Genomic DNA, 17,393 nt, shown 5'->3' on the forward strand with positions numbered 1-17,393 from the left:
GTGGCGCTATAAGTATGACGCAATACTGACACATAGATGTGTTCAGGACAGAACCGTCATGAAGCGTGAGATATATCGGACAAATTGGATAATGTATGGAGGAGTTATGAGGACTTCCTGTTTCACCAATAGGTGGCGCTATAAGTATGACGCAATACTGACACATAGATGTGTTCAGGACAGAACCGTCATGAAGCGTGAGATATATCGGACAAATTGGATAATGTATGGAGGAGTTATGAGGACGTACTGTTTCACCAATAGGTGGCGCTATAAGTATGACGCAATACTGACACATAGATGTGTTCAGGACAGAACCGTCATGAAGCGTGAGACATATCGGACAAATCGGATAATGTATGGAGGAGTTATGAGGACTTCCTGTTTCACCAATAGGTGGCGCTATAAGTATGACGCAATACTGACACATAGATGTGTTCAGGACAGAACCGTCATGAAGCGTGAGATATATCGGACAAATTGGATAATGTATGGAGGAGTTATGAGGACTTCCTGTTTCACCAATAGGTGGCGCTATAAGTATGACGCAATACTGACACATAGATGTGTTCAGGACAGAACCGTCATGAAGCGTGAGATATATCGGACAAATTGGATAATGTATGGAGGAGTTATGAGGACTTCCTGTTTCACCAATAGGTGGCGCTATAAGTATGACGCAATACTGACACATAGATGTGTTCAGGACAGAACCGTCATGAAGCGTGAGATATATCGGACAAATTGGATAATGTATGGAGGAGTTATGAGTACTTCCTGTTTCACCAATAGGTGGCGCTATAAGTATGACGCAATACTGACACATAGATGTGTTCAGGACAGAACCGTCATGAAGCGTGAGATATATCGGACAAATTGGATAATGTATGGAGGAGTTATGAGGACTTCCTGTTTCACCAATAGGTGGCGCTATAAGTATGACGCAATACTGACACATAGATGTGTTCAGGACAGAACCGTCATGAAGCGTGAGATATATCGGACAAATTGGATAATGTATGGAGGAGTTATGAGGACTTCCTGTTTCACCAATAGGTGGCGCTATAAGTATGACGCAATACTGACACATAGATGTGTTCAGGACAGAACCGTCATGAAGCGTGAGATATATCGGACAAATTGGATAATGGATGGAGGAGTTATGAGGACTTCGTGTTTTATGGCGAAATGTCAAACTTTGGCAGGGCGCCACGGCAAGGGTGTTTGGTGAAAACTCAATTTTTTTGATAACTTTTGATCACAAAGGTCTTAAGATGAAGCTGACCCGATATGAAGTTGATCGGATGAAATCTGTAGGAGGAGTTCGTCGAAGTACGAGGCATGGAAATGGTCAAAACAAGGACAAAATGGCACATTAAGAGCAAAATGGCGGACTTCCTGTTGCATGTTGGGTATAGCTCCAAGAGACATTTAAGTGTGGCTCGATGAAATACATATGCCCACCGAATTTCGTTAGCCTACATCAAACTGAAAGGTGGGGCTCACCATTTTAAACTTTCCAGGGGGCGCTCTTGAGCCGTTTTGCCACGCCCATTTCCGTCAGCCATGAATTATCAAATTTTTCACCGGGACTGACGTATCTGCAAAGTTTCATCCGTTTTCATCGATGTTCAGGCCGCCTAAAAGGCATTTGTTTGGAGTAAAGGAGAAGGAGAAGAAGGAGAAGGAGAAGAATAATAATAATCTTTCGAGTTTCAATAGGGCCTCGCACCGCCAGTGCTCGGGCCCTAATAATAATCCTTCGAAATACAATAGGGCCTCGCACCGCCAGTGTGCTCGGGCCCTAATAATCCTTCGAGTTTCAATAGGGCCTCGCACCGCCAGTGCTCGGGCCCTAATAATCCTTCGAGTTTCAATAGGGCCTCGCACCGCCAGTGCTCGGGCCCTAATAATAATCCTTCGAGTTTCAATAGGGCCTCGCACCGCCAGTGCTCGGGCCCTAATAAGAAAAGGTACAAGAACAATGGTGGCCTTCGCAGCTTCGCTGCTTGGCCCCCAATAATAAGAAAAGGTAGAAACACAATGGTGGCCTTCGCAGCTTCGCTGCTTGGCCCCCAATAATAATAAGAAAAGGTACAAACACAATGGTGGCCTTCGCAGCTTCGCTGCTTGGCCCCCAATAATAAGAAAAGGTACAAACACAATGGTGGCCTTCGCAGCTTCGCTGCTTGGCCCCCAATAAGAAAAGGTACAAGAACAATGGGTGCCAGCGCTGCGCTGCTTGGCCCCCAATAATAATAAATATAGCTGCAAGCAGCGATGTGGGGGCCAAGCGGGACGCACGACCAGCGCATCAAAGACAACAAGCAAAACATGTCAAAAGCCAGACATGGTTGAACAGGATTCGATCTCTGTACCTGCTGCTTGCAAGGCCGACACGCTAACCACTGTGCTACGCAGGATGTTGCGAAGGTGAACCACCCTAGTCCACAAGGCATGTGAGCCTTCCCTAACCCCGTGAGTCTGAGTCCTGAGCACTTAATTATTATCACCTGGCAGGGTTGCTTCCTCTCGGTAGAGTGAGAGGGGGGGGTGTCGTTGTTTAAATTGGCACACAGCGAAAAGTATACATAGCATAGCTCAACTATTTACTTCTTCAGAATCCAGACAATCACGCGAACATTTCCATGTATAAAATGTCCTTGGGTCTTCAGAAGTGTAGGAGAGGTGAAGAGTTAGAAACAGTTAGAGATTCTAGAGCGAAGAGAGATTTTCTAGAGCGTGGCTCCATTGATTTCATTGATGTCATTATTCGAACTGTCACAGAGTGAAAAATATACATCGAAGAGCTTAGCTTTTTTGATTTTATGAATCCCAAGAGTCGTGTGTACGTTTTGATATATAAAATGTGTATGAGCTGTGAGAATTGGAAGAGGGATGGCAGTTTAGAAAATGTGTGACTTTTTCCAAAATGCGCCTTTCACCACTCTGAAACTGGTGAAATTGTGCAGAAGACAAAAAGTGTTCCTTTCATTCTGCAATCAAACAAATGAAGTAATAATGAAACCATGGTGTGTTTTGAACTCAGCATGAGCCAGGGAATCCATTGCTACCATAATTTTGAAGATTGGACATACAGTTCAAAAGTTACTGGCATAAACGCAACTCCAACTTTGACACGCTGGTGGCGCTAGAGTGCACGAGATGTCAACATGAGGCTTGGTGACAGATGTCATGGATATGTCCCAGATGAGTGTGCCAAAGGTGGTTTTGATAGATTAAAACATTACTGAGATATGATCCCTGTTCCTGTTTTGCAGCTTTTCTGCCAATTTTGATTGGCTGTCACGAGCGAACGCAATGGATAATCAAAAATCCCTGTACATCCTTTGTAGACATTGGTGTATAGATGACATCCACCGATGTCCGTGCAGATTGGTGAAAGTTCCTAGGAGGAGATACATTTTAAGGGTTTTGCACATCATTCAAAATGGCGGAGGAGCCAAGATGGCCACAATGACGTCTTAGAGTGCGTTGAATCCGGCTTGAGCCAAGGAATTGAAGGACACCTGAAGTTTGAAAATTGGACTTGCTGAAGAAAAGCTGCATGCATAAATGCACCTCCAACTTTGACACGTTGGTGGCGCTAGAGAGGGTGAGGTGTGGACATGAGACTTGGTGAGGAGGGTCAGGGCACTGTCCCGAATGAGTGTGCCAATTTTCATAACTTTCTACCATAAGCTTCTATGGGCTGCCATAGACTACAATGGCAGAAGAATAATAAATAAGAAAAGGTAGAAACTTAATGGAGGCCTATGCAGCTTCGCTGCTTGGCCCCCAATAAATAATAAGAAAAGGTAGAAACTTAATGGAGGCCTACGCAGCTTCGCTGCTTGGCCCCCAATAATAAGAAAAGGTACAAACACAATGGTGGCCTTCGCAGCTTCGCTGCTTGGCCCCCAATAATAAGAAAAGGTACAAGAACAATGGTGGCCTGCGCAGCTTCGCTGCTTGGCCCCCAATAATCCTTCGAGTTTCAATAGGGCCTCGCACCGCCAGTGCTCGGGCCCTAATAACAATAGAAAGCAAGACGGTATATGGACTTTTAATACAAAATGCAAAATATATAGCCTACATGAAAGGGATGGGATGTGCTGAGAGCAGATGATTAAAGTGTACAGTTTAGTTAAATGCATGAGTAGGCTACTTGTGGATCCTGATATGCCCTATCTATATTATGTAGGACTATATTGTCGTTATGGATATTCACATGTTTATTTACAGAATGTAGATGTGTCCATTCTGACGACTATAGAATATAAGGTGCTGTTGTGCTGAGTCTGAGTATAGCGACTGAGTTTAGTGCTTATTTATTCATTCACTGCCATTTGCAGTGTTTGTGTAGTGCAGGGGTGGCCAACCAGTCAGAGACTAAGAGCCACAAAAATTACTGTGGTACCACCCAGTGCCACACCATATATACCAGCGTTTCTCAACCTTTCTTTCAGTCATTGCACCCTTCATAAGTACTTAAAATTCCAAGGCACCCCAGTCTAAAATAAGAAGAAAAAACGTTATTGTCCATTAAATATACATTTAAAGTTAATTTATTTACATTAATACATACAAGATATTTTCTGACATAATATATTTTGGACTGGGTTGGGTTAGGCTGGACTGGGTTAGGCTGGGCTGGACTGGACTGGACTGGACTGGACTGGACTGGACTGGACTGGACTGGGCTGGGCTGGGCTGGGCTGGGCTGGGTAAGATGGACTGGGCTGGGTTAGGCTGGACTGGGCTGGGCTGGGCTGGGCTGGGCTGGGCTGGGCTGGGCTGGGCTGGGCTGGGTTAGGCTGGGCTGGGCTGGGCTGGGCTGGGCTGGGCTGGGCTGGGTTAGGCTGGACTGGACTGGGCTGGGTTAGGCTGGACTGGCCTGGGTTAGGCTGGGCTGGGCTGGGCTGGGCTGGGTTAGGCTGGGTTAGGCTGGACTGGGCTGGGTTAGTCTGGGCTGGGCTGGGCTGGGCTGGGCTGGGCTGGGCTGGACTGGGCTGGGTTAGGCTGGAATGGACTGGACTGGGCTGGAGATTTGATGCTTTGAAATGTCCCAATGATGTCTGGCATATCTGACAGAATGGCTTACCATTACGTTTTATGAAGAAAAAATTACTCTCCCATTTGGGTAAAAAATGTCCTGTGTTCGTCTTCATATTTTCTTTTCGCTGCGCATTTCTTTCCAGCCATTCTTTGGTTGTGTACAGTAGCCTAGGCTACGTTAGCTTTTGTCGTAAAAGAGAATGACCCATGCAAAGCAAATTATTTTGTTTACAATTATTTTGTTACCAAGGTGATTTGCTACCTATATGATTGGTTTGAAGTGGTTCTCACACGACTTCCTCGCGACCTAGCGAAATGAATCATATAGATTTTATGACAAATCTGCAATAAACTAAAGTGGAGACACGGTAGGTGAAAACATCGTTTTTCAACGCCCTGGTCAAATTTGAGATTTTGTGCTAGTTTGCTTCCATAACATGTCTTCTTTCATACTAGTGGAAATAAAACATAAAAAATACGCATTTAGATGTTTATTTTACTTCATTTAGTCTGCGTCTGTAGATTCTTCCTAAAATCACCAAAAGTTAGCATTTTTTCGCAACAAACCAGACCGCGGCCGTCTTTTGGATCCGCTCATGTGAGATATCATTGGAAAGATCTGGCTCTCGTGCGCAATGCTATCGCAACCAAAGATGATAGTTTCATTTGTATCAGCAACCAATCGTGGAAATACAAAGGCGGGTTTGATGCTAAGCGTGAAATCTCATTGGCTGTTGTTGATTTCTGAGAACGTGATTGGTTCAGCGCGTCATGTGACACGTTTCCACTTCCTTATATCTAATCCAAACCATGCCGTCTGTAAAGCGTTCTAAACGTAATAAGCAACAACGACAACAGTGTTTTCCCGCAAGGTTGAACAGAAAACAAGAGAAACTAAATGGAAAGGTTTACATTTATGAGATATAAAGTGCCCATTTGCGCAAGTTGTCATTAGCCGGTGCTAGCATGTCCAGTGAGCAGCAGGGAGATAAAACTAGCGTTAGCATGGTTTGGCCAAGGAGGATTTTTTAAATTTAATTCATAGCCTGATTTATATAACAGTTTATCCCTAAAACATGGCGAAAATTGGTCTTTTTATGACTTGACAGTATTTTCTGATTTCTGAAGTGAAGAAAAGAGATATCAAAAATCCCCCTTGGCCAAAGTTTTGAATAGGGATATGTGAACAAAATGAAACAAGAATTTTGAATCTGGCTTGAACCAATAAAAAAAATGGATGTCCCGAAATTATGCAAATTAGCGCATATTTAGCGCATATAATGCATAATTTGCATATTAATCCATAAAATGTCAGAACACTTGTAATACAAAAAAGATGCTCCTTAATGTACCTAACAAACTGGGGGAGTTTGATGGTGATACCTATTAAGGATTTTTTTTTTCCTATTCACCTGGGGTGTCTCCCCTAAAATGGACGGGAAGAAATGCACAGCGAGAGGGAGAGAGAGAGAGAGAGACAGAGAGAGAGAAACGTTCTTATAGAATTAATGAATTCACTTGTTTAATGAAAGGATGGAAGAGCCGCTAGCCAACTTTTTTTAAATGAATGGATGGAGGAGCCGCACATTGACGGGCAAAGAGCTGCATGCGGCTCGCGAGCCGCGGGTTGGCCACCCCTGGTGTACTGCTTTTATTTACTTTAGGACTCTGCGATGCCTTGTAGAATCATGAATGTGAGACATAATTGGAAATGATACAAATATCCTTGTATTTATGATTATTATTCAAGGCTAGGATATCTGTAGAATTGATTTGAACGCCATCACCTTGGATTTCTAATAAATTCAGCCCTTGCGAACGGGCGCACTCCAATCTGACCTACCTACGAGTGCATTTCCGCATTCTTAAATCCTGTTCTTAGATAAGAACAAATCCGAGATAAGAAACCATTCAGGAATGCCAGAATTGTCCCGGGAACCATCGTAAGTGGAGTTAAGAAGACATTTCTTCTTAACTTCTTCTAAACTGCGTTCAGGAATGAGGTCCAATCTCAGTCCCCACACCTCCAGGCCTGCACGCCCAACTCCACTTGCCCCATGGCTGTCGGACTCAGTGCGTACTGATAGACCGAGCCTGAGAATAGCTGAGCGTAAACGGAGAAAAGGCAGACTCCCAGAGGACATTCTTAATTTCCAATCTCTTCTTTCCACATTCTCATCCTCACTAAAGCTAAAGCTGCTTTCTTCTGCTCTAAAATTCTAACCTCTGCTTCCAATCCTAAAAAACTATTGGAAACCTTCTCTTCACTATTCCAGCCCCCACCTCCTACTCCCAACTCCTCCCTTCTCCCTGACGATTTCGCCAACTTCTTTGACAACAAAGTTAACAATATCAGATCCTCTTTCCCCCAACCCCCAGTCAACGCTCCATGCACCAACCTCACCTCCCCACCCTCTCTTCCCTCTCTGCTCCCCCCTCCTCTCCATGTCCCACCTTATGCCACTTTTCTCCCCTCTCCCCCAACAAGGTCCTCAACCTTGTAACATCTAACTGCCCCACCACATGCTCCCTAGACCCTGTTCCCTTGACTCTCCTTCAGTCTGTTGCACCGGATCTCCTTACCTTCCTAACCCACCTCATCAACGCATCTCTTGTATCAGGAGGCTTTCCCTCGGCTTTCAAGACTGCCAGAGTCACCCTCCTGAAGAAACCATCTCTCGACCCCTCTAATATCCAAAACTAGACTGGTTTCCCTTCTATCCTTTCTATCTAAAAAACTTGCCATCTTTAACCAACTATCTTTGTACCTCCACCAGAAGGACCTCCTAGAACCTCATCAGTCCGGGTTCAAGGCTGGCCACTCAACTGAACCCTCCCTCCTTGCAGTGACGGAGTCACTCCATGCCACGAGAGTGAACTCTCTGTCTTCTCTCCTGATACTCCTAGACCTATCAGCAGCATTTGATACCGTAGACCACCAGATCCTCCTCTCCACCCTCGAGGAGAAAGGTTTCATTGGCTCTGCACGCTCCCTGCTTGCATCCTTCCTGACGGGCCGCTCCTACCAGGTGACATGGAGAGGGTCGATGTCGGAAGCGTGTAGTCTGACACATGGGTTCCACAAGGGTCTGTCCTGGGTCCTGTCCTGGGAAGAAAAATTCTACAACGGAGAGTTTGGATACTTGATTGGCTAGCAGCCGTGGTAAAATACACTGTAAACCACGGCTGCGACCACATAACAATTAGTATTAATGCGCCATCAATCTCATTGACGAGGCCATTTATAAGTTCAAGTGGTAGGCTATGCTTTGCGTAGCAACCACTCGCAGCAACCTCGCCTTTTTCGTATCCTATTACAAAAACGCACTCATCAATCCGACTCCAACACTTCCACACCCCTACCAGCAAAAACGAGTGCTCTGGAGAACCGTTTTAATAATAGCTGGAAATATTCAAATAAACGTGAACCATCCGAATTATGCCTTATGGCTTATGTGAACAAGGCCAACCCAAATAGGCGAGATAGCCTATGTTGCCTGGCAACCATTTAATTCAGAACTATAGCCTATCGCGGAAGATTTAGCAAATACTTAAATGATAAGAATGATCGGTAAATAAATGATTGAAAGTTACTACTGAGTGTTTTTTGTGAATATATATATGTAGTAACCATTATAGAAAACCAATTGACCACTCGAGGCAGTGGGTAACACAGGATTTTACAACAGCTACGGGGGTTTTAGGCCCGGATTTTAACAATGCCCCGTAGCTGCGGTAAAATCCTGTGCCTCTTGTGGTCAATTGTTTAATCAACCAATCAAATTATCCCACACATACAAAACCGTGAAAAATTTAATCATCAGTCGAAATGTAACTTAATCTGTCATTTGTCAAAATGCTTAAACGTGGATGTAGAGTAAGTCAGTTCTCGAAGTGCTTACATTGGAATTCCCATCGCCATTTTAACATTGGGACGGTTTATCCAATCAAAATTTGTCATGACTGTCCCGTCATTCACATCGCCTGTCAATCACGTTACCCACTTTAGGTATCTAGCTACTGGCAGCATCAATGAACATGGGAAACTGAGATCTTGATTATTTGTTGAAAGTTGATTCCAAAATGAAGTGGATTAAACATGTTTGGGTTACGATATAAGGTAGGTCTTTTGTGATTAATTGCCAGTTGTTATGGCTGTGCATTTTGCTTAGCCTAGATTTAATCAGCACTCGAGAGCGTGAACTTTGCTTCCTGGAGCAGTGGACTAATAGGGCTAGTAGCCTAGTAGTAGCCTAAACACTGATTAGTGAAGTAGGTGAGTAGGCTATTGAGTGCTGTGCCATAAGGGGATGTGTTTTATCGTTTTGTCATTCCTCTTCGTGGTGTTTGGCCATTGTTGTCATATAATGGCTCTGTAGTTTATTTAGTGTGTACCTAAAAGCTTGCTTGTTTCGGCCTAAATTTCGGCCTAAATGATCGGCCTTTGTTGACGTGTTAAAAAAGCATCAGTAGCTTAGGCTACTGTAGTTTTCCTGTATGTTTTTTACATATAAAAATGCCACTGCTCAGCGCCCTTCTGGTGCTGTGAATCCTCCCATCAGGGCATGCTTTGAAAGTGCGCCCCCAAAAAAATCGTGTGTTTCGTTGGTCCTGTCTTACCCGGTTCTAGGACCCACCAGACGCCACTGGTTATCAAAAGTTTTGACTTCTCATTAAAAATAAAACTTGAACACCGCTGTGCTCAGAGGGAGGGAGATATATTAGACCAGTGAGATGTCCAGGCCCTCTGCCCTGGTGTGTGGCAGCTGTTAGTGTCAGAGGGGACGACACTGGATGCTATTTAATATTGATTTTTTTAAATTAAAATCCCGTCTCCTTTACCATGATTTGTGTATACTTCTTTGCCATCCCCTTTCATAACCAAATGTGGTCCGATGATTAATTGCTATGGCTTCTTGATTTTGCTCTCAAAGTGCGCCAAATTGATGCATTTAAATTAAACAACGTTAAAAAATGTCTCCCGGGGGGGCATTTTTTATGCTTTCAATAATGGTGGGAAATAAGTCCCTCCTACCAAAATAATGACGATGATGCAGATGTTCTTGGGGTCTTTCCAGAACCTTTGCCGTGGAATGACCTTGGCATAGTGCACCAGCCGAGCAGAGAAGGCCAGGAGACACAGCAGCTCCATCACCATGGTGGCCTGGAGAGGACACACAACAGAATAGACACACCCATCCATTTGCTCATTCTGCTGGTCTCATTCTACTGGTCTCATATACTGGTCTCATATACTGGTCTCATTCTGCTGGTCTCATTCTGCTGGGGATGTGGAACACACTGTATTTACCCATATTGGTAGAGGAATAACCGCAGGGTCTTCAAAGATGGCCAGAGACAAGTCCACTAAGATGAAGGCATACACCAAGATCTGCAAGCCCCAGTGGTTATACAGCAGGTACAGCCTGTGGACAAATAATCAGAATCAGTTTTATTGCCTGGTAGTTTTTACACATACTAGGAATTTGTTCTGGTCAGTTGGTGCATAACACTGATGGGGGGACAACATTAGACAGGGTGCAGGACTAGAGGGGACAGTACAGACAAAGACAGGACAGTGCAAATGAACAGTGCAAGATACAAAATAGTGTGCGATGTGTGTACAGTATCTCACAGAAGTGAGTACACACCTCACATTCTTGCAAATATTTTATTATATCTTCTCATGGGACAACCCTATTGAAATGAGACTTTGATATACCTTAAAGTAGTGAGTGTACAGCTTGTATAGCAGTACAGATTTACTGTCCTCTGAAGATAACAGGCGGAGCTTCTCTGGAATCCCTGTGGAGGTTGGGGACATCGAGTATGAGTGGTCGGTGTTCAAAGCCTCCATTGCTGAAGCTGCGTCTGGGAGCTGCGGCCTGAGGGCCATAGGCACCTCAAGGGGCGGTAACCCTAGGACACCGTGGTGGACAGCGGTGGTCAGGGAAGCCGTCCGACTGAAGAAGGAGGCCTTCCGGGATATGTTAGCCCGGGGGACTCCAGAAGCAGTTGCAGGGTATCGACTGGCCCGGAGGCTTCGGCCGTGACCAAGGCAAAGCATCAGACACCTCAGGAAGGGAAAGCGGAGGACCATCCAAGCTGTATATGACCTCAACTGAGGAGGTTGTTGAGCGTTGGAAGGAGCACTTTGAGGAACTCCTGAACCCAACTAATCCACCCTCTACGATCGAGGCAGAGCCGGTAGATGATGGGGGGTCATCGTCAATTTCCCAGGAGGAGGTCACTGAGGTAGTCAAACAACTCCACAGTGGCAAAGCCCCAGGGACTGATGAGATCCGTCCAGAAATGCTGAAGGCACTGGGTGTTGAGGGGCTGTCTTGGTTGACACGTCTTTAACATAGCGTGGAAGTCCGGGTCAGTGCCAAAGGAGTGGCAGACTGGGGTGGTGGTCCCAATATTAAAAAAAGGGGACCAGAGGGTGTGTGCCAATTATAGAGGCATCACATTACTCAGCCTCCCAGGGAAAGTGTACTCCAAGGTGCTGGAAAGGAGGGTCCGGCCGATAGTCGAACCTCAGATCGAAGAGGAACAATGCAGATTCCGTCCTGGTCGTGGAACCGACCAGCTCTTCACTCTCGCAAGGATCTTGGAGGGGGCTTGGGAGTTTGCCCAACCTGTCTACATGTGTTTTGTGGACTTGGAGAAGGCTTACGACCGGATCCCTTGAGAGGTCTTGTGGAGGGTTATGCGGGAGTATGGGGTGAGGGGATCCCTACTTAGGGCCATCCAATCCCTGTACACCCAGAGCGAGAGCTGTGTCAGTGTCCTCGGCAGTAAGTCGTCTTCCTTTCCGGTGGGAGTTGGCCTCCGTCAGGGCTGCGCTTTGTCACCAATCCTGTTTGTGATTTTCATGGACAGGATTTCGAGGCGTAGTCGTGCGGAGGAGGGTTTGCAGTTCGGTGAGCTGGGAATCACGTCGCTGCTATTTGCAGATGATGTGGTCCTGATGGCATCATCTGCCTGCGACCTCCAGCACTCTCTGGATAGGTTTGCAACTGAGTGTGAAGCGGCCGGGATGAGAATCAGCACTTCTAAGTCTGAGGCCATGATTCTAAGCAGGAAACCGGTGGTCTGTCCGCTCCGAGTAGGAAATGAGTCCTTATCCCAAGTGAAGGAGTTCAAGTATCTGGGGGTCTTGTTCACGAGTGAGGGAACCATGGAGAGGGAGTTTGGCCGGAGAATCGGAGCAGGTGGTGCGGTTCTGCAGTCGCTTTACTGCACTGTTGTGACGAAAAGAGAGCTGAGCCAAAAGGCAAAGCTCTCGATCTACCGCTCTATCTTCGTCCCCACCCTCACCTATGGTCATGAAGGATGGGTCATGACCGAAAGAACGAGATCACGGATACAAGCGGCCGAAATGAGTTTTCTCCGGAGGGTGGCTGGGGTCTCCCTGAGAGATCGGGTGAGAAGTTCAGTCATCCGGGAGAGACTCGGAGTAGAGCAGCTGCTCCTTTGCGTCGAAAGGAGCCAGTTGAGGTGGTTTGAGCATCTAGTGAGGATGCCTCCTGGGCGCCTCCCTAGGGAGGTGTTCCAGGCGTGTCCGGCTGGGAGGAGGCCGCGGGGTAGACCCAGGACTAGGTGGCGGGATTACATCTCCGCACTGGCCTGGGAGCGGCTGCCAGGGAAAGGGATGTCTGGGGCCCCCTGCTGGAACTGCTGCCTCCGTGACCCGACCCCGGATAAGCGGATGAAGATGGATGGATGAAGATAACTCAACACACAGCCATTTATGTCCACACAGCTGGCAACAAAAGTGAGTACACCTCACAGTGAAAATGTCCAAATTGTGCCCAAAGTGTCAATATTTTAGCTGAATCCCAATCTGAGTGTGCAAACCACCCTTGCGGCCCCTCGCACCTGCGGCCTGAGGCCTGAGCACTTAATTGACGTCAGCTGGAAGGGCCAGAGGGTGCAGGGCAGTGAATTAAATGGGACAGCACTTCCAGCGGCGTGCCAACGATTCCCAAGCCAGTTCAGCTCAATGCCCCTCCCACTTCGTTTTCATTGGCTGCCGCGTCCCTCCGACGCAGAGGCTGCTCTGATGCTCCCCTCAGCTCTCCGCTCGGCTCTGCAAATTGACCGATTGACCTCTGTTTTAATTTAATATTAATTAAAAAATTATTGTTGGGTGGGATATGTTTGCAGCATGTGGATTTCAATATAAATGTTGTGTTATCTGCAAATGTCATCAATTATGTGTGATGCACTCGGATCATGACTCGGATGCACTCAAGCACTGTGTCACATGAGACGCGGTGGGCTGTGGGTATTTTCTGCTCCTAAGTCTGCGAAATTGCGGACTTTCGGTAAGTGCAGTTAAAGTGCGCAAAATGGCGTCAGTGGCGCACTTGTGGACCTAGCAATTCCGTTTTGGGACTACCCTGAGCCCTTGTGACTTAGCGGGAACGCGCATGTAAGGCCACAAGGCCGCGAGTGCTCTGCACTTTTCGCCTAAGTGCGCGATTTGGGATTCAGCTTTTGTGTGACCACCGTTATTATCTGCCTTAACCCTCTTGGACATGGAATTCACCAGACATGCACAGGTGGCTACTGGAATCATTTTCCATTCCTCCATAATGACATCACAGAGCTGGTGGATGTTTGACACCTTGCGCCCCTGCATCTTCCGCTTGAGGATGCCCCAAAGGTGCTCAATTGGGTTTAGGTCTGGAGACATACTTGGCCCGTCCATCACCTTTACCTTCAGCTTCTTTAGCAAGGTAGTGGTCATTTTGGAGGTGTGTTCGGGGTCATTATCATGTTGGAAAACTGCCCTGCGGCCCAGTTTCCAAAGGGAGGGGATCATGCTCTGCTTCAAAATGTCACAGTACATTGGAATTCATGTTTCCCTCAATGAACTGCAGCTCTCCAATGCCGGCAGCACTCATGCAGCCCCAGACCATGACGCTACCACCACCATGCTTGACTGGAGGCAAGACACAGTTGTCTTTGTATTCCTCACCAGGATGCCGCCACACATGCTTGACATCATCTGAGCCAAATAAGTTTATCTTGGTCTCATCAGACCACAGGACATGGTTCCAGTAATTCATGTTCTTAGACTGCTTGTCTTCAGCAAACTGTTTGCGGGCTTTCTTGTGCATCAGCTTCAGAAGAGGCTTCCTTCTGGGACGACGGCCACGCAGACCGATTTGATGCAGTATGCGGCGTATGGTCTGAGCATGGACAGGCTGACCCCCCACTTCTTCAACCTCTGCAGCAATGCTGGCAGCATTCATACGTCTGTTTTTTTTGCAGCCAACCTCTGGATACGACGCTCAACACGTGGACTCAGCTTTTTTGGTCGACCATGGCGAGGCCTGTTCCGAGTAGAACATGTCCTGGTAAACCGCTGTATGCATCTTGGACACTTGTGTTCTGTAACCACTGTATGTCTTGGCACAGTTTCAGGGAGTTGGCAATCTTCCTATAGCCTAGGCCATCTTTATGAAGAGCAACAATTCCTTTTTTCAGATCCTCAGAGTTCTTTGCCATGAGGCGCCATGTTGAACGTCCAGTGACCATTATGAGAGAGAAAACACCAAATTGAACAGCCCTGCTCCCCATTCACACCTGAAACATTTTAACACTAATGAGTCACATGACACCAGGCAGGGAAAATGGCACAATTGGGCACAATTTGGACATTTTCACTGTGAGATGTACTCGCTTTTGTTACCAGCTGTGTGGACATTAATGGCTGTGTGCTGGGTTATCTTCAGAGGACAGTAAATCTGTACTGCTTTACAAGCTGTACACCCACTACTTTAAGTTATATCAATGTCTCATTTAAATAGGGTTGTCCCATGAGAAGATATACAATATTTGCAAGAATGTGAGTTTGTGAATGTGAATTTGGTGAATGCTTTTCAGTGAAACGTAAATGGATCATTCCACACCTCACTGATCTGACGTGGACAGGATTCAACAGGCCCCCTTCACAAGGCAGTATGGAGCTGCTAGATACATTATATTACAGTAATTTAGCTGTAAGCTAAATAAAAGCTAAGTAAGCTTTTAGCAACTTAAAATAATTGCATTTAATGTAGGCATAAACATACAATAGGTGCTTAAGAGGGAGGATCCTGTGTTGCCATCAGAAGCTTCAGGATTTAATGCCCCCTTGATGCCAGGGTTGGTCGGGGGCTGATCTGAAATTCCAACATGTAGCAGCAAAGGCCAGCATCCCTACCTCACAGCCTGAGGTGTTGTGTCAAAAAAGATGTTCCTGTTGTACTGAGCATCCGAAACGTAGACAGCGGCAAGGTCGAAGTCCTGTAATGACACCATCACCACCGCCACGGTCAGTAGGGGGAACATGCATTTTCATGCACATTTGAATGCAGGAGCTTCATGGTGTCAGTGGCCGAGCATTCAAAAACATGAATATGCAAAAGGAAGAAATTATCCAAACACATCCACAGCAGCACTAAGGTTGCCTTCAAAACATTCAGATGTTCAGAATCAATTAAAAGCCCACTGCACTTTAAGGGCAATTAACAGTCAAAGGGCAAAGATAAATTATTTAGACACAATATATGATTTAACTTATCAAGCCTAAAAAACTGAAGTGGCAATGACAGCTTCTGTGCAGCACTGAATCGGGGCCAGGCATTTTGAGGAAGAAGAGGGAGGAGACAAATGACAAATACATGAGGGTCTCTGCCCAGACTATAATTATTTAAAACTTCTTAAATATATTTTTTTTTAAATAAAAATCATGTCTGAAATCCAAACAGTACAATGCCCGAGTAGGCATTAGCATGTTTATTCTGCATCACCCAGGGCTTGAACTCACAACCATAGACACCAAGGGAAGATCATGTTCTTGTTGAGCTAAGTGAGAAGGTGGCAGTTTGACCTAAAAATGTATAAATGTCACAGCTAGATCTTTACACCATAGGAATCCTGCATGAACATTAGTAGGCCCACCTACTGTGATGGGAATGAGTTGTGGAACTCTGGACTGAGCATGGATTCACTGATTTAATTAATTGATTGGATTAAACACAGGTGGGACTGATTGATAAGGAAGCACACAAAAGACTGGTCAGATGAAGAGATGATAAGATGAAGAAAGTAACAGTAACAGCTACAAACTAAAAATGTCATTTAAAAAAATCATGTCAGCACAATGCCTGAGTATTCAATTAGCATTGTTATTCTTCATCCCCCTGTGCTTGAACTTTCTTTGAGCTACCTGCCATGTGAGAACTATGACTTAAAGTCCAGGTTAACCCAGTTAAAATTTTTGTTATGAGCTTCACACACCACAGGAAAACATGTCATTAACCGCCCAGCCAAATCTGAGTGATTAAAAATGTTGCCAAGTATATAAAATAAGGCTTCAAAATCGGTTACAAATCAGCAGCATTCTCTGGTCTGAGACTGTGGGGGCGTGTCTGCTGAAGGCACCGAAGCCACACCCAATTGCGTGGGGAGGGGGTGTGGAGGGAAGAACCTGTCAAATAGTACCGTTCTCTGGTCTGCATATTGTCACACTGGCACGCCGTCTCTTTTGTGGTAGGAAGGCACAGCTTTGTGAAAACAGAGAGGAGTTGAAATTACACTTGTCTAATGAGTCAAACACACAGATGCTTCCTCCTAACCTACCTCCTGACAAACAACACAGGTAAAACTGTAGCTACTCTATACCAACGCGCCAGTGTTACTGCCCTTAGATGCAAAATACAAAAACATGCAACGAGGAATGTATGAGTCTGTCCCTATTTTCTCACTGCCACCTCCGGACCCATTCCTATCCCTCCCAGGCGATCCTGTCGTCCCTTGGGATCAATGGAAAAAGTTGTTTAAAATGTACCTTTTAGTCACTGGCTTGAACAGCACTGATAGCACGAAGAAGCGTACACTACCGAAGTTGATAATCGGGACAGACTCATCCACTCTCGTTGGAAATGTTATGTGTGAGAATAAGAGCACTCGGCTTCAACTTTCCCGCAACATATCCAACAGAACTGGAATGTTCAGCCAGTAGCCGCCGAGCACCGCTTCACTGGGAGAGGGTGCGTCTTTCTCCAGCTGCAGCTGGTCTACCTAACCATCCCCCTCGCTCCCGCCTCCCGGTCTCCCGCTGGAGAAATATATTGTAACCATTACCGGTGAACCCATACGCACAGCACATCAGGTGCCACAAATATGGCAGGCAGTTTCTGTATAGTTAACGCTTATAGTCATAATATATCATCCGTAACGTTATTTGGTGGGTGGTCGCCTGGTCGGTGCTGCTAGCTATGTTAGCTAGACTAAGGCTGTATACACACTCCCATCTGCAACAAGCTACATAGCTA

At 45.9% G+C, this 17,393-nt stretch overlaps 1 protein-coding gene across 1 annotated transcript in view; it reads right to left on the reverse strand.

Moving 5' to 3' along the window:
• Positions 1–17,393, reverse strand: part of tpcn3 (two pore segment channel 3) — a 361,079-nt gene that overhangs the window by 286,062 nt on the left and 57,624 nt on the right. The window contains exons 2-4 of the mRNA XM_084441175.1: positions 15,278–15,360; positions 10,370–10,484; positions 10,094–10,222 (exon numbers count right to left, since the gene is read on the reverse strand). Of these exons, the coding sequence (XP_084297301.1) occupies positions 10,094–10,222; positions 10,370–10,484; positions 15,278–15,360 (327 nt within the window). The remainder of the gene's footprint in view (positions 1–10,093; positions 10,223–10,369; positions 10,485–15,277; positions 15,361–17,393) is intronic.

This window comes from Borostomias antarcticus, assembly GCF_949987555.1.
Source record: "Borostomias antarcticus genome assembly, chromosome: 7".
NCBI lineage: Eukaryota > Metazoa > Chordata > Actinopteri > Stomiiformes > Stomiidae > Borostomias > Borostomias antarcticus.